Source organism: Eutrigla gurnardus (genome assembly GCF_963514095.1).
Source record: "Eutrigla gurnardus genome assembly, chromosome: 6".
NCBI classification, from domain to species: domain Eukaryota; kingdom Metazoa; phylum Chordata; class Actinopteri; order Perciformes; family Triglidae; genus Eutrigla; species Eutrigla gurnardus.
In genome coordinates, this window is record NC_139920.1 from 27909769 (window position 1) to 27927850 (window position 18082).

The window sequence follows — 18082 nt, forward strand, 5'->3', positions numbered from 1 at the left end:
TGCTAAGGTTGCATGTTTGGCAGGGCTCTGAGGAGATGTACTGAAGCCTATCAGCTGGTATTTTCTGCCATGTATTTATGAGTCCAGGACAGGAGTTGCCATGGGAACTAGCATTAACCCCTCAGGAGTAGCTCCAGTGAATGTACAGTAGCTCGTCCGTGAGAAATGCTTCTGCTGGGTTTTCCAGTTATGCAGAACAATGGGATCTGTTGAATTAAGCCAATGACGTCCGCGAGACATGACAATCTTTATTGATATAGTTCAATATCACACATCACAAATGTGCCACAGGGGGGCTTTACAATATGTATGTCACAGTACACCTTCTCCTTTGGTTGTGTGTTTGGACAATTCCATGCATGGATACACTCAATTAAACAACAAAGCTGATGTATCCATCCCATATTAACTTTCTCTACTTGAAAATGATGAAAGAGGAGAAAATGTACCCTTTTCTTTTCTTACCCCCTCAAATCCCAGTAACGCCCTCCCTTCTTTTCAGCTCTTTAGTCAATGAGAAAGTGAACTCTCCAGTGCTGTGTCCTGACAATTGCTATTTATGTCCCTCTCTCAAAGACATACTCTGTCTGAAGGGGAAACTCCAATGTTGCCTGACCTGCTTTCCGCAGTGAAAGATCCTGTCTGGTTAGAGGGCAGGCGGCGCTCAGGGCACTCCTTCACTGTACACTCAACTGTGCTCTTCTGTCAGCGGCAGTCAAACTTGACTCTTGTCATCCCGGGAAGACATTTCAACTACTTTGTCTTTGGGAATACCAGCTGTACTTAATCACACAAAGCACATTCCATTATCTAATCCACCACGACATTTATGTCCACACAATGCCGTGACATCGGTGCTTTTGCACGTTTCTTTTGTCCTGGTTTGGTATTGCCAGTTGCTAATATGCAGTTTTCCTTTCAATGTTAAGTCACTGCTGGACACAGTGTAGTAGTAGTAGTAGTAGTAGTAGTACTTGCAGTGTGGCTTCTTTGGCCTTTTGGACACTCATGTCGGCTATTCAACCATTTCGGTCCACTACTTTGGTCCAGACAGAAAAATATCCAAACTACTACTGGATGGATTGCCCCGATTTGTTGTTCAGATATTCATGTTCCCCAGAGGATGAGTCCTGCTGCCACCATGAGGTTTACATTTGTGACTTTGAGTGAAGTGTCAACAATTCTTCACTAGATTGTTTATAAAAAAAAAATAAATAAATAAAAAACACTTGTAAAATGAATGGCCTTCCCGTGGGCCTCAGCTGTACTTTGTGTATTTTCTATCAAGTGTTGCACACTAAACTAATATTGTGTACAACACTATACCTGCTAAACATCCACATGTCAGCCTTTAATTGTGACAGCAGCATGCTGATACATTTAGCACAAACAAAAGCCTATTTATAGCCCCATAGGGCCACTAGCATGGCTGTAGGCTGTTAATGTTGTTTCACCTGCCAACGAGGTGCTTCAGTTGTGAGATGAAGAAAGTACGAAGATTCCTGTTGTAAATCGTCTGCTTAAACAGGGCCTACTGTTTGGGCTATGCGGTACTCGATATACAGCAAAATAGATGTCTGTTTATAGATATTCAGGCATTTTTTTCAGCAGATATAGTCTTCAGGTACAGACTGTGTGGTTATTTAGATTATATGCTTTAAAATATGTTTGGGTCTTTCATCTGTTCAAACAATATTTTCATATTTGAGGGGTGATGTGTGGTTTATACATTTTAAGAAATCATTTAAAGTAGAGAATAATTTGATTAGTCGAAAAAGTAATGAGTAGATTCATTTTATAATGAATATAATTGTAGGAAGCAGCCCTCGCGGAGATCGGAAAGACGAAGACGAGTGTGAAAGTAATAAATCAGTGTTGGGGTTGTAGCAGGGGCAGATTTGGTTATCAACAGTTAACTATCAATATCAATGTGATTATCGGTATTAATAATTATATTTAATCTATCATCATGATATAATCATGAATAAACGGGGCACCACCCTGGGATCAGGGAAAAGATAACCTAAAACTGTATTCAGTCTCAATATGGAGGTTTTATACTCACATGCATAGGAGTACAAAACCAATCGAACAATTAAAAAGGCGTGAAATTCAAGCACTAGCCTTCACAACCTGCTGTTATCCAGTGACATATACACAACAAGCACAAGAGACCGCTAGTTATAATATAATAAGATTTATTAAAATCAGTAATAATGATCACAATCAATAACACTGCAATTAACAAAGCCTTATTACCTAACTACCTAACACACAAAGGGAGAGACACACGTGGAGTGTGTGTGTGCGTATGTGCGTGTGCGTGCATGTGCGTGTGCGTGTGTGTGTGTGCGTGCGTGCGTGTCGCGAGAGAGAGAGAGAGAGAGAGAGAGAGAGAGAGAGAGAGAGAGGTGGCTATGGGCGGCCACCAGATGGAGCTATTCCTCGCAGCGTTCAGGGGCGGAGCCACTGAGGTTCGATGGGGTAGCGAGAGAGAGAGAGAGGTGGAGCTATTCCTCGCAGCGTTCAGGGGCGGAGCCACTGAGGTCTGACGGAGTAGCGAGAGAGAGAGAGAGAGAGAGAGAGATAGCCGTATGTAGCCACCAGATGTAGCTATGTCCCTAGCGGCCGCCGGGAACAGCTGGCTTAGGACACGTGTGTATGTGTGTGTGTGTTAGCGGGTCACAAACAAAGAGAGAGAGAATGCGCGAGCGATATTCGGAGGGACAGAAAACGTGCTGCTATCACACGGGCTCGCGTGAATGAACTGGAATTTATTCCGCGAGACCGGTCTTTTAACTGATAGTAGAGGTTTTCTGAGCTCGCGAATATGGCGGAGGTTAGTCGAAAACACTGTTACAGAAATCAACCCAGCTGTGTGGGTAACCAATCAACATTCACATACAGCAGCATATGAACAAACGGACTCGGCGATCCGCGATCAGAACTTAAAACACATTAACAAGAATTACAAGCATGTCCTACACTATCGAATCTCTGCTTCTGCCCAGACAAATAGCCTCTTACTTTTGTCGATGTGAGATGCGTCGATGTGAGGTTTCCGTCCCGTGCGTTGATGGCGTTTCTTTACGCCGGTAGCGGACGGTAGTTTGTGGGGCGCTGGTTCAGCGCCGGATCCAATTAGTTGAAGAAAACAGTTAGTATTTCTTCCTTCTGCAGGAACAATCGCGGGGCTCGGCGATGTAGTCAGCTGATTTCAGACAAAGACGGGTCGAGTTATCCGTTCTGCTGGCAGCTGGGACGAAGAAAGTCTCTTCTTACCGCGGGGAACGGGAGAGTCGCGCTGTCGCGGTGGTCTCCTCGGGATCCAAAATGATAAACAAAAGAAAAATAAAACGAGTAGAGAAAAAGAGGGATAAACAGTCTGTTGCTCGTCCAGCGAGTTTGGGGAAAAGACTGCGGCCTAGGACAAAGGAAAAATGCTGCAGACGTTATATTCACCTCCTGGTGTAACGTGAGTTACTTTGGAGAGAGGACGTTTTTCTGATGGCCGCGGGATTTATAGCTTACGGCTGGACCGGGGGACCCCCTGGAGTCCCATGCAGTTCGCAGCCAATGGCGCGCCAGCGGTGTGACGTCAGATCCCGTGACCAGGTGGAGGTGACACTAAAATGGTGGTTGTAGTTTTTTTTTATCTCCTTTGTCCCATTGTCCTGGCCGCATGTGTAGGCTTCTGTAGGCCGCATTGTGTAGTCCTTCTAGTGAGGTCCCAACAGTCCCCCTTTTGGTCTGAAGGTTGAGGTGTGGGACGCAACCTTCGGAGCAACATAAGGGCCGAACCGTCCATGTATTCCTTGAAACACGTGGAAGTCCAAACAGTCTGTATATTCCATGGAAAAGAGGTTAAACAGTCATTCAGGTTAAAGTCCATAACTTGATGGAGGCATTGTCTGGGCAGAGATTGAGGCAAAGTCTGGGCAGAGATTGAGGCAAAGTCTGGGCAGAGATTGAGGCAAAGTCTGGGCAGAGGTTTCTAACTATCTAACCTATATTAAACATCACTAAGGCACAATTTATACAAACATCAGCATTATCATTTCATTCAGGAAATTTCAAACAGGACCCATTCCTATTATGAAAAACAGAACGAAGACGGAAGGAAAGCGAGGAAAAAGGAAAGGGGTTAGTGGTCGCTAGGCTTACTCCCGGAGGAGGTTGGAGTTAGCCTGTGGGAGGTGTGTGAAGCGTGGTGACACGAACAGGAGAGAGTCCAGTGTAGCTTGCAGCTTCTGCAGGTGTTTGTACATAATGTAGGCTATGATCGCGGTAATGATCCAGCCACTAAGCAGGAGCCCGAGGGCGGTTGCGCTGACCGGGTTTCCTTGGTGGAGTATCGGTCTACTTATGTGATTAAAGGGTGTGGTAGTGAGTCCCGTCGGTTTGAGGGTGAACAGCACTAGTTTTGTTCCTTCAACCAAAAGTGATTGTTGGAGGGTTTTATCAATCGTTAGATTGTGGCCAATAAATGCATCCATGATCTCAATCTCCGCGTTGTACCTGTCCGGGTTGAGATGATGGAGTATTATGTCATCAATGTGTATAGTAGCTCCTTGGGGAACCGTTACAAATATCGTCTGATTTGGCAAGGCTAGCTTGGTGGCAGTATCATGGCGATCGTGGGACAGTAGGACTTCAGTGGCTGGTGTGTTGACAAGCCACTTATTTCCTGCTCGCTGTACTCTTGTCTCCGCCCTTTCATCCTTGGCAGACATGCTTCCCTGGCACCTTTGTTCTGGTGATTCAGTCCTCAGACCGCAGAGGTAGGTAGTCACATCCCGGATGAAAGGATTGCTCGGACATATCCAATGGATATCTTTGGTTTTGGTACACATGTCAAGGTTGGGAATAAGGTAAAGCGATGGGTTGTCGTCGTGGTATGCAACGGTTGGTGGTGTTTTGAGGTGAATGTGTGTAGCATCTCTCCAAAACCCAACATTTAACACAGCTTTTAGCTTATATATATTCTGTTTCTCTATGATAGGCAGATTGAGGATGAATCCGATGCCCAGGTTCTTAGGGTCTACAGAGATCGGGATTGCACTGCCAAGACTATAAGCCAAATGTACTTGTGAAGGTTGCACCCTTGTGGTCGTAGCGGATTGGAGTACCTTCTCGACAAGGTCTAACGGGACCAGATAGGCTGGGATTTTCCCAGCGCCCAGGCTAGTAACGGATGAGCTTACCTCCCTGATGAGGTCCTGCATAAGATCTCTGACTACGCGTGCATATGTTATGTCTTCTCTGACGATTTCTGATAAGGTTTCTACGGCATGCACAGTGTTATTGAGCAGGATGGAGTGTAAGTTGACCGTGACTATGGTCCCCTGCAGGGTCTTTCCTAAGTCCTGCAATTGTTGTTGTTGAAGGAGGATTCTCTGTTGAATTTCTGGCATCTCCTCATCGAGTTCACCCATGTGCCTTTGGAGTGTGCCTAAGCTTACTGAGTTGGCCGCGGAGAGGCCAATGGAGAAAAGAGACCCGACGGCTGATGCCGCCATGAGTAGTCCACCTAGGAACCGTTTCGGTCTTTCCTTGGCACTGAGGTCCTCCTCGGTGACCAAGAACTTCTGCAGCTGTTCAAGGATGTGAACGGTTGTCTGCCTAGTATGTTCCATGGTGTCGTGAGTTTGAGTCCCGCTTAGCCTTCCCTCCGTTAGGCGTGGGGGAAGGCGGATGTGCTTGCGGAAGACATCCCAAGGGTCTAGTTTGACGTAAACCCTCTGGGTGAAGAGGTCGCAATGGGTGATTAGTAGTCCGGGTGTCCCCTGCAGGACGATGCCGGTTGGTGGTCCTGGCTCGACCACCTCCGTGGACCGGGTGACTCGCAGGCCGAGGAGAATGCCAACGATCCAAGGGAGATGCATCCTGCAACACACCAGAGTTTGTGTATCATGAAAAAGGTTGATGTTTAGGTGTTAGTGCATGCGGTTACATCCTACTGTGACTATGAAGAGTCTTCCCCCTGGTGGGGGGGAGACTGCTTTCCCCGTTCGGGTGTGGCAACTGTGATCTCTCTAAGGGGTGTGAAAGGTTTGTAGGGCTTGATCTGATTCGCATGAACCCACTTGTATGCGGCTGGGTGCCTTGGTTGTGAGACCCTGATGCGGTAAGCCACTGGTGATAGCTTACTGACGATCTCGAAGGGCCCTGACCAGCTTGGGAGGAACTTCTTAGAGATCCCGGCCGGCTTGGCGAATCTGAAATAGAATACCCTGTCGCCTACTTCATATTCTGTGTGAGATGTTTTCCTATCGTAGTAGGCCTTGGCCCCCTTAGAGCTAGTCTCAAGGTTTGCCTGGGCCCATGAGAATGTGGCCCTGAGATGGTTGCGTAAGTCGGTCACGTACTGGTGGGCTGTGTAGGCGGTTGCCACGCTGACGTCCTCGGGGTGGTAGAAAAGATGCAGTGGGAGAGTCATCACTCTCCCAGTCATCATCTCAAACGGTGTGACCCCCGTGGAGCGGTGTGGGGTGGCCCTGATGGCCATCAACACCAGGGGCAATTTCGTGTCCCAATCTTTACCATTGCTACTGACATATTTCTTCAACATGTTAACAATGGTGCGGTTAGCCCGCTCGACTTGACCTGACGATTGGGGATGATATGGAATATGGAATTTTACTTCCACTCCCAGCATGTCGTACATGGTAGTCATGACGCTTGAGGTGAAATGGGTGCCCCGATCCGAATCAACTGAGAGGGGTAGCCCCCAGCGGCTGAACACGTGATTTAGCAACAGGGTTGCCGTCGTGATCGCTGTGTCATTGGGCGCTGGCAGACATTCAACCCATTTTGTGAAGGCACATGTCACCGTTAAGAGGTATTTGTTACCTCGGGACGACCTAGGAACCGGTCCAATCCAGTCGACTTGGAGGTGGGACCATGGGAATGTGATCCCCCTCGGCTGGAGTGGGGCTCGGCTCAGTGGGTGAGCTGGCTGGAATTGGCAGCACACCAGACATCCTTGGACATAAGATTTTGCATCGTGGTCCATTGCTGGCCAGTAGGCAACCTGTTGGAGAGTCTTGAGTGTGGCTTTACCACCCCTATGGCCTCCGACAGGTGAGTCATGAGCGTGAGCAAGCATGACCCCCCGGTGGTCAGATGGGACGACCCAGCGGGCTGGTCCGTGACCACCGTGGGTATAAACCAACAACCCCTTTTCCAGTGTCAGGTTTCTGAGCTGGGACTGGAGAGTTTGCAACTCTTTGGTCTCCGTTGGCGGGAGTTGTGCATTAACGGGTGGCAGGGTGTTCGTCATTTGCTGACGGATGGTTTGGAGCACCGGGTCGTTTTCCTGCATTGCCACCAAGTCGGTGTCTCCAAGTTCGCGACCTAGGTGAAGGGCCTGGGTGCGGATCTGGGCATCCTCCTGTGTCTCTCTTGCCCTCCGACGAGTGATGGCACTCACCGCATAAGTTTGAAGATTTGGGAGCCACTCGTTCTTGAATTCCCAAACTATGCCCTGTTCTGCCCCCAGTTTGGCGAGGCGGTCAGCCTCATCGTTGCCATCCTTGTCAGGACCGGGAGTTTGGGAGTGACCTTTGACCTTCTTCCAGTAGACAGTCAGTCCATGACTTGTCGTCAGTTGGTCACAGGCTAGGAAGAGCTCAGCGTGTTTGACCTCCTTGTTGCGGGCATTTTTCATGCCGTTCTCTTTCCACATGGGGAAGTGGCTTATGAAGCTATGGCGGGCATAGTTGGAGTCCGAGCAGGCCACGACCTGCATCATGGCCTGCCTGGAGGCTTGTTGGAGGGCTATGAGGACTGCCGCAATTTCAGCGTACTGACTTGTCTTGGGGCCAAGTTGGTACTGGTTAGGTTCATCAACGCTACGGTTGGTCCACACCACTCCGACCCCAGCTTGGAGCTGGTTAGCATGGTGGAAAGAGCAGCCATCGATATAGACTTTGGGGAGGTCTCTACATACATTCTCATCATAGTACCTATGAGAGGTGGGCAGTGATGGCGTGGTGACAGGGCATGACCGGCTTACAGACATCTCTTCGCAGTCGCAGTGCGTGCATTGAGCTAGACCATGTCCCAAGGCCATCTTGTGGTTTTGGGCATACTTTACCTCAATGTCGTAGCCTTGCAGTGCCATCATCCATGACGCAATACGGCTATTGGATACCCGCCCTTCTCTCAGCCGCTGGCTGTTTAGAAAAGTGACCGGTTGGTGATGTGTCTCGATTATCACCTTCTGGCCCCCGACGTAGCTACGAAAGTGTTCCACTGCCCAGACTGTGGCGAGGAGGGCTTTCTCGCAGTCGGAGAACTTAATCTCCACACCGCTGAGGGGCCGGCTTGCGTAAGCAACGACACGTTTGTCTGTGTCGTATCTCTGTGCCAGGGCGGTGCTGAGGCATTTGGAGGAGAAGCTAGCCTCAAGGTGAAACTCCCTGTCTTTATCTGGGTAAGCCAGGCAAGGTGCGCAGCAGAGCTTTTCTTTCAATTGGCGGAAGGACTGTTCCTGGGTCTCTTCCCAGGTGAAAGGTTGTTCTTTGCGCAGGAGGTCTGTGAGAGGTTTGGCAATCTCTGCATAGTCCTCGATGAATTGTCGGGAGTAGTTGCAGACGCCTAGGAAACTCCTAAGTTCTGATACACTGGTTGGGGCTTTGATGTCTTGAATGGCCCTCACTCTCCCGGCTTGAGGTTCAATGCCCTCAGCACCCACTGTTAGGCCCACGTACTCAACTTTCGTGCGGCACCACTGGCCTTTGGAAAGCGCCAGTTTAGCTCCTGCAGCGGAAAGTTGTGCCAGTACGTGGCGGATTTCAGCTAAGTGCTCCTCGAAGGTTCGACTCCTCATGAGGATGTCGTCCACATAGATGAGGTTACCGCGTGCAGCCGCGTCGCTCATCGCCTTGTGGAGGAAAATGTTGAACTCGGCGGGGGAGTTCGAATACCCAAAAGGGCAGCGATTCCAGGTATACTGGCGGTTCCCAAAGGAGAAGGCGAGCTTATATTGGTCGGTTGGGTCAACTTTCATTGTCCAGAAACCATTAGCGATGTCTACCGTTGAGAAGAAGCGGGCTCCCTTGACTTTAGCTAGCTCCTGATCCAGGTGAATCATGGGCCAGCGGGAGAGAGGAACCTGTTTGTTCAGTGGCCGGTAGTCGATGGTGAGACGCCATTTCCCAGTGGGTTTCAAGACCGGCCAGATTGGAGAATTATATGTTGAGTTGCATTCCCGGATGATTTGCTTCTCAAGCAATTTGTCCAGGATGTCTCGGATAGACTCGTATGCGGCTAACGGGATCCTGTACTGGCGTACGAAGGTCGGTGGCGCATTCGGATCAGTGGGGATGCGGACCGTGTGAAGTTGGGTCTCCCCACAGTCCTGCGAGTCTCGGGAGAAGATCGGCAGGAAGTCGTGGAACAACTTCCGTAGCGCGTCTCTCTGGTCCTCGGTAGTGAGGGCATCTGCTTTGGCAAGCTGTTGGGTTATCTCAGACTCAAAGCCCGAATAGGGTTCCTCAGGTGGTTGGTGTGTCTCACCTGAGGTCGCTTCGGTCGATTGAGTCGTTAAGGCGTAGACGACCAGATCACCCCCTTTTCCCAGTGCTGTGCCACAAATGGCTTCCCCGTGAAGGGTTTCATGGCAGGCCATGGTGATCATTGCGGTTGGGAACGTGAAAAGGACATTGTCTAAGTTTTTACTCCTGGCTAGGGAGGGAGGTAACTCTCCTATGACTGGTATGGTCAGTTCGAAGTCATGGAAAGAGTTGTCGACCAGCATCCCTATTGGTTTTCGTGCTCCCAACTGGATTGGGGCATGCGTCAAGTTTTGGACCAGGATGTAGGTTGAACGATTGTTCAACTCAAGCAGGGGCATGCCACAGACTGTAAGGTTAAGTTCCCAGAAATGGGGTAAGGGCTGGAAGAATGCTTGGGTGCCAGGCATCTTCTGTCCCTTAAGGATGGCGAGCCGGATGGGGACGCCTGCGGTCCTGGCAGGGACCATCATGTCAATTTCGCTGGCAACCTGACATGCCTCCGGGATGGTTTGGCCTGATGTCAGGTGTTCAAGTTCAATGGGCAGGGGCTCGCTCTTAGCGTTAGCCTGGGACCAAAGAATCTGATTGACCGTGTCCAGTTTGGTGCCAAGTCTGACCAGAATATCAGCACCTAAAAGGAATGGTGGATGTAGTTTGGGCACTACGCTTATGAAATGGTCAACCTGTTTCTTCCCAATACGGATCGAGAGGGCGCACACTCCCACCGCCTTAAGGTGAATCTGCGGTGATTCTGCGGAAAGGAGGTGGTGGTTGAGAGGCGCGAAAACTGGGAGAGGTTGATGCTGGCACAGATGGTGGTACAGATCTTGACTGACGGCTGTCTTCTCTGACCAAAGCCCCAGGATTGCTTCTGGGACATGGGTGTCATTGAGATGCACACCGCCAACCAGATGAGGGCTGTACAGTGCTGGGTTTCGGTTCTCCAGCGGACACAGGAAGGATCCGTGTTGTCGGAAAGCGCTCAAGTCGCCGGCTTGGAGTTGTGGGCTCGCAAGCGGTGCGGTTCGAGCAGAGCCGGGATTAGGCTCTGGAAAAGGCATCCGCATTGGTAGAGGGTCTCTGGACTCTTGGATGACGGCGACTCGTTCGTCGGAGGCCATCAGGCCACCTGAGGGGTGGAGTGGTTTTGGCGTCTCGACTTGAGCCCAGATGCGCCCCTGATGGCAGTCGATAAGCGGTGCCAGCCGGTCCAGGAGATCCTGACCAATGAGAAGTGGTTCGGTGTCAATGGCACAAATGTGGATGGGGTGCACAAGAGTGACTCCCTGAAACGTGAGGTCCACCCACGCACGTTCTGTGATGGGTGACCTGTCCTGCGTGTAGCTGGTGATGCTAACGTGGCAGGGCTCAATTTGAAGTGGTTTACCTAGGGAGAGCATGGTTCGGGTCACCTCCGCAAAGGTGCCTTGGCACATTAGACTGATCTCAGAGCCTGAGTCGAGTAGGGCGAGGATGCTGACACACCCCCCTACCACCACCGAGGTATAAATGCGTCTAGCGTGGCCTTTGCGAACAAGATCTCCTAGGAAAGTCAAGAAAGGGGGTTGCGACGGGTCGATGGCCTTGGTTGCCGAGTCTGATTTTGGTTTCCCCGCCCATCCTACCAAGCAAACCTTGGCGGTGGAAGTGGGAACGGCCTGGCCTAGTCATGTAGGCGGAGGCTTCGTGTCCGGGTTCTTGCCGGGCTTTTGTGGGGAGCTTGGTGCCGGCTGTGACCATTGGGCCGGGTTGAGCCGCAACCCTATCGCTTTTGTCAGCTTGTCGACCAGGTCGTCCATATCCTTTTCTTGCATTCGGGGGTTTTTCGTGCCGGAATTATACTTACCCTCTTGTTTGCGTTCAAACTGGACCTTATTCCTGGGGTTATTTTCGTTCCTGGGTTTTGTGTGATTCCAGGAGCGTGCGTTCGGCCCACCCCCTTGGTTCTGTCGCCCTTGTTGCTGTTTAGGTTCCCGGTGTGTCTGTTGTACTGGTCTAGTACTTACCCTTGGCTGAGGCACTTCATCTCCCTCCAGCCCTAGGCCTGTGTGTTCCGCGGTTTGGACCCCCAGGACTCTGGCGTCCTCCCCGGATGACCTTGCGGGTCGCACCCGGGTCTCCCATGACATCTGTGCGAAATTACGAACCTCTTGCATGGTGAGTCGGTACGTCCTGCAGTGCATGGTGACATCGTAGCGCACACTTTCGTGTAGGTTATGCAGGAAGAGGGCTTTGAAGGCAGGCTCTTCCTCCACTCCTGGGGAGTTACGGCCCTGAGCATAGGCGGCCCTGAAGCGCCTATAGTACTCCCTGGGTGGTTCCTGCTTCCTGTGTAGAACAGCGAGGGCGCCGAGCGTGGCGGAGGCGGGGTCCCTGTACCGGCTATACTCCTCCTTGAGTGCTTCACAAAGTCTGGAGTATCGGTCCCGGTTTCTGGGTGGGAGTGTTTCGATGAAACTGTGGACCTGTCTGGTACTGGTCTTCCAGATTAGCTTGAGCTTCTCGCGTGAGGAGGCATGGGGTAGGTCACGCAGACAGTGGTCCATCTCTTTGAGATAGCCATCAATATCCGACTCTTTGTGAGTCGGATCGAACCGTTCAATGTCTCTGGCGAGGGACTCTAACTGTCGGGTGCGCAGGCCATGGTTTGCGGCTGGATATGGGCCATCTGATTCACTTGACGACCCGTTATCACCACGGTAATAGTTTCGGACAGAGTGACCCCTCCCCCTTGGAGGTGGGGATGGAGTCCGAGGCATGCGTGACCCTCCTACCGAGTGTCGGTGGTGGGTACGTGGGAATCTGGAATCCCCCGTCGAGCTTCGAGCCACTGGGAAATGGCTCAGACTTCGGCGTGGGGACTCGTCCCGCTGGGAGTAGCTCCACTTGTGAGGTGGGGCTTCTCTTTCCAGTGGGTGGGTGGATGGTGGCGCCTGGTAGCGCCGACGTTCGGCCTCTTCCGACTGTAACAGTCTCTCCCTGCGCATGGGACGGTGTGCGTCCGTGGGGGGCGCGGTTTCAAGGTCCGACAGGTCAGGCATATCCGTGTCTTGGGGTGTACCTACCTGGGCAGCCTGAGTTTCCTCACGCTGGAGTTCTCTCTCCTCCTCCCTGCATGGCCTGCGGAGGGCTTCCTCCCTCTCCACCTTCAGTTCGGCCACTTCCTGTCGCAGGGAGGTGGTCGCATGACCCAGTCGATTGATTAACTCCTCATCCTCAGCTTTCTGCAGTTGTGCTCTGCGCTGAGACAGGAGGAAGATTCGACCCACCACGTCAGCGATTGTGCGTTGTGGTTTCCCTGACGGGTGATTAACATAATCAACAAGCTCCTGCAGTTGATCATTGCATGTCACTACATCGTAGTGCTCCAGGTTTTCCCTGTCCTCAAGGGACAGGTGGATGAGACCAGCGACCGCATCCTGCAGGTCTGCGTCGACTGATACCTGGGGAGCCTCAGCTCCTTGTTCTTTCGGGCCGTAGTTGCTCATTTTACCTCTAGTAAAAGGCAGAACCCGGTGGCTTCACTTGTTTGGTTTTAACAGCGAAAAGAATGTATGTTGTTATGCTGATGTGGGTGCACAGGTGAGCGGCGTCGACCTGTGACTTACAATGAAAATGTTAATACACTTCTACAGTCTGTGGACTGGTAGTGAGGTGTCTCTAGCACCTCTGGTGAGTGATAACAGTGTTATAACGCGTCTTAGTTTCCCTAACCCTGTGTTTGTTAGTATTGTTGTTAAACAATAAATGGCTAATCACAACATGCATATGCAACCCTCAACTGTACTTGCTTGGCAAATAGTAATGGGGAACAAACAAATCGATCCTTGAAAATCAATTTCTAAACAATCATATTAACAATAACAATATTTACTATTATTATTATTATATACCTCTCAGGTTATTGTGCATAAATCTCTGGATAAAGCTGGTTTAAGAAGGCCTCACACGGGGCGGCAATTATGTTGGGGTTGTAGCAGGGGCAGATTTGGTTATCAACAGTTAACTATCAATATCAATGTGATTATCGGTATTAATAATTATATTTAATCTATCATCATGATATAATCATGAATAAACGGGGCACCACCCTGGGATCAGGGAAAAGATAACCTAAAACTGTATTCAGTCTCAATATGGAGGTTTTATACTCACATGCATAGGAGTACAAAACCAATCGAACAATTAAAAAGGCGTGAAATTCAAGCACTAGCCTTCACAACCTGCTGTTATCCAGTGACATATACACAACAAGCACAAGAGACCGCTAGTTATAATATAATAAGATTTATTAAAATCAGTAATAATGATCACAATCAATAACACTGCAATTAACAAAGCCTTATTACCTAACTACCTAACACACAAAGGGAGAGACACACGTGGAGTGTGTGTGTGCGTATGTGCGTGTGCGTGCATGTGCGTGTGCGTGTGTGTGTGTGCGTGCGTGCGTGTCGCGAGAGAGAGAGAGAGAGAGAGAGGTGGCTATGGGCGGCCACCAGATGGAGCTATTCCTCGCAGCGTTCAGGGGCGGAGCCACTGAGGTTCGATGGGGTAGCGAGAGAGAGAGAGAGGTGGAGCTATTCCTCGCAGCGTTCAGGGGCGGAGCCACTGAGGTCTGACGGAGTAGCGAGAGAGAGAGAGATAGCCGTATGTAGCCACCAGATGTAGCTATGTCCCTAGCGGCCGCCGGGAACAGCTGGCTTAGGACACGTGTGTATGTGTGTGTGTGTTAGCGGGTCACAAACAAAGAGAGAGAGAATGCGCGAGCGATATTCGGAGGGACAGAAAACGTGCTGCTATCACACGGGCTCGCGTGAATGAACTGGAATTTATTCCGCGAGACCGGTCTTTTAACTGATAGTAGAGGTTTTCTGAGCTCGCGAATATGGCGGAGGTTAGTCGAAAACACTGTTACAGAAATCAACCCAGCTGTGTGGGTAACCAATCAACATTCACATACAGCAGCATATGAACAAACGGACTCGGCGATCCGCGATCAGAACTTAAAACACATTAACAAGAATTACAAGCATGTCCTACACTATCGAATCTCTGCTTCTGCCCAGACAAATAGCCTCTTACTTTTGTCGATGTGAGATGCGTCGATGTGAGGTTTCCGTCCCGTGCGTTGATGGCGTTTCTTTACGCCGGTAGCGGACGGTAGTTTGTGGGGCGCTGGTTCAGCGCCGGATCCAATTAGTTGAAGAAAACAGTTAGTATTTCTTCCTTCTGCAGGAACAATCGCGGGGCTCGGCGATGTAGTCAGCTGATTTCAGACAAAGACGGGTCGAGTTATCCGTTCTGCTGGCAGCTGGGACGAAGAAAGTCTCTTCTTACCGCGGGGAACGGGAGAGTCGCGCTGTCGCGGTGGTCTCCTCGGGATCCAAAATGATAAACAAAAGAAAAATAAAACGAGTAGAGAAAAAGAGGGATAAACAGTCTGTTGCTCGTCCAGCGAGTTTGGGGAAAAGACTGCGGCCTAGGACAAAGGAAAAATGCTGCAGACGTTATATTCACCTCCTGGTGTAACGTGAGTTACTTTGGAGAGAGGACGTTTTTCTGATGGCCGCGGGATTTATAGCTTACGGCTGGACCGGGGGACCCCCTGGAGTCCCATGCAGTTCGCAGCCAATGGCGCGCCAGCGGTGTGACGTCAGATCCCGTGACCAGGTGGAGGTGACACTAAAATGGTGGTTGTAGTTTTTTTTTATCTCCTTTGTCCCATTGTCCTGGCCGCATGTGTAGGCTTCTGTAGGCCGCATTGTGTAGTCCTTCTAGTGAGGTCCCAACATCAGAGAGGATGTGTGTATCTGAAGCCGCAGTGACTCAGACTTGAATTTTGGGAGACGTGAGATTTGAGATGAGTGGTGGAGAGTTTGATCGTAGAGGAAGAAAATAGTCGGTAGACTGGGGGTGTTAAGAGAGCTGCGTCGTGAAACTAGAGGGTGAGTTTGGGTTAGACTCTGCCCTCGTCTTTTGAACGTTCCTCTTTAGTTGATGACCAGGGTTTTTACAAAACTCTAATGCTTTCACCCTAAATCTGGCATCCTCTAACTGGAGTGGCAGCTTTGCTCCCTGAATATGTCCATATAAAGATACAGAACCTGCTGTGGAAGCTCTCTCAGATGAGTTCGTGTGTGAGGGATCTGTGTGTTTCTTTCTCTGCATCTTCAAGCTAGTTTTCTTCTCTGTGACTAGGTTATCCTGTGTGTTTATGCATGTGTGGATATGCATGGTCACTGTGATACAAAATGGGACGGGTGAACTCTGTTTACCCGGCTCTTTGTTGAGCTGAGGTGAGCCGTGCAGCCCTCATGTGGTTACCCTGGGTTGCACCACTTAGCCAGAATGTGAGTCAGGCCTCTGTGGTTACCGCAGCCAAAACAATGATTACATTTCATTGCAACATTGCACATCTTAGAAATTCTAGTCCACATATATTTTCGACTCTTAGTTTGAATTCACTGTTGGAGTCCCTACAAAGGATTATTACTCTTAATTTCTTGATCACCAGAATTAAGAAACAAGGAGGAACATTTGGAGATAATTTGAGTTTTTTTTTTTAACACGCATAGAATATTTTAGTGTTGGAATAATGGAATAAAAATGTGATTTAATAATAAGTGAACCAGGACCTGACACCATGTGGAGGAATGAGCGTTCAGCTAAGCTGCTTGTACTGGTGAAACACAGAGACTGAGTTGGCATTGAGGTCTGGCCCACTGCCTCGGGCATGATGGTGTGGATTCCTTCACAGCCTTGTGTACCAGCAGCACCAGGTTGGAGGTGGACGGACAAGGTCAGCCAGTTGCAAAGACCGGCCAGTTTATTACCACAGAAATATGAGTCATATAAAAAGGCTACAATTTGTTGACTGTTCAGAACAGCTCAGAACCCACAGGTCTTTTAAATTACTGCTTTATTTGCTCTTCAAAAATACATTCGCTGACTATATCGATGTGAAAGAGCTACTTCATGATGCCGTGCATTTTTAATTGATTTGTTCGACTGGGTTCGATGGATGAGAGCTCGTCTTTTGGTATCGTAGTTTGGCCCACTTCACGAACAAATGCTTGAATTCATTACGCTGTAAGTGTGCGTCAGGGATGATGTTTTTTTGTGGGTCGACCCCAGAAGTTAGCATCACACTGGTTCCCTCGACAAAGCGCCAGTGGGATTTTGGAATATTGCAGAAAACTAGGCACGACATGGCAAATACAAGTTTGTTCAGCAAGAAAATCCTCACACATGGACACTACTTTAATGATTATTGAAGCGCAAATGCAATTGCCAGAAGAAAAGCGCTAACAGTAGGCTATAAACACCACGGTCGTACACATCAAGGCTGTAAAGACGGACTGGTTGGCCTGTTTTTTAGTCTCATTTAGCCACTTATTATCAGCAACCTTTTTAAAGTTTAACAGAGGGGTATTCACTGACTTTATATTGTAGAGCAAAACTTTAAAATCTCTTCAGCTTGTGTTGACCACAGACCTTATTTCAGGCGTCTGTCCAACATCCCATTTAAAAACCAGATGTGCAAAACTGCTAACTCATTTCTGGGTTTTACGACTCATAACTTCAGGACTCTGTGATTGTATTACTTTTCATTTCTACCATTGTTTGCTTCATTTAGCAGGTTTCACCTTACACTCTTTTTAATTTCACATATTTACCAAGTACTAACACTTTCTGTTTTGCTTCCCGGTCATGTCTGACTAATTCACGCTCGGCAATTCCTTTTTATCCATTTATGGTGCTTGTGATCCTGAGTCATTGTCGGCTAACTCCCTGTGGCTTCCTGTCTTCCGTTCAGGTACTGGAGAGAGTGGCAAGAGCACCTTCATCAAGCAGATGAGAATAATTCATGGGTCAGGCTACACAGATGAGGACAAGAAGGGCTTCACCAAACTGGTCTACCAGAACATCTTCACCTCAATGCAGGCCATGATCCGTGCGACTGAGACCCTCAAAATCCCGTACAAGTACGAACAGAACAAGGTGGGTACTGAAATTACTTAATTTTTTGAAATGATTAAAGACCCTGAAACCTTATTTTCACAGTGGCTGGTTGACTTCATTATACAGTATATAGTAGCCAAGGACTACATTTCAAGGATTCAAAGATGATTCTTGGTGATTCTGTAGCCTAGTCCATTTATGCTACACAAACCACACGTCAAGAGAAGCCATTTGATTATTAGAAGTTCTAAAGTGTTAAAAGTGTGCCTTTCTTGCTTTGTTTCTTGTTCTCCCAGAGTAATGCCCTGGTGGTGCGCGAGGTGGACGTGGAGAAGGTTTCATCGTTCGAGCAGCCGTACACCAGTGCGATAAAGATGCTGTGGGCTGACCCTGGCATCCAGGAGGCCTATGACCGCCGGAGAGAATACCAGCTCTCCGACTCAACCAAATAGTACGTCTACGATCCATTCATCTACGAGCATGACTGATTATTGACTTTGTTTACAGGCAATATCGCTATGCAACCGTAAAGACATCTAATGCAATGTGATAACATTGTAGTTTCCGTAGACGTGAGGAATGAAATTACAAAGTTG

The 18082-nt window shown here is 49.2% G+C and overlaps 1 protein-coding gene across 2 annotated transcripts in view; it reads left to right on the forward strand.

Moving 5' to 3' along the window:
- LOC311014811 (guanine nucleotide-binding protein subunit alpha-11) overlaps positions 1-18082 on the forward strand; it is a 41670-nt gene that overhangs the window by 11597 nt on the left and 11991 nt on the right. For both annotated transcript variants that reach the window (XM_084011637.1, XM_084011636.1), the window contains exons 2-3: positions 17341-17525; positions 17783-17937. In XM_084011637.1, coding sequence (XP_083867763.1) covers positions 17341-17525; positions 17783-17937 — 340 coding nt within the window. The remainder of the gene's footprint in view (positions 1-17340; positions 17526-17782; positions 17938-18082) is intronic.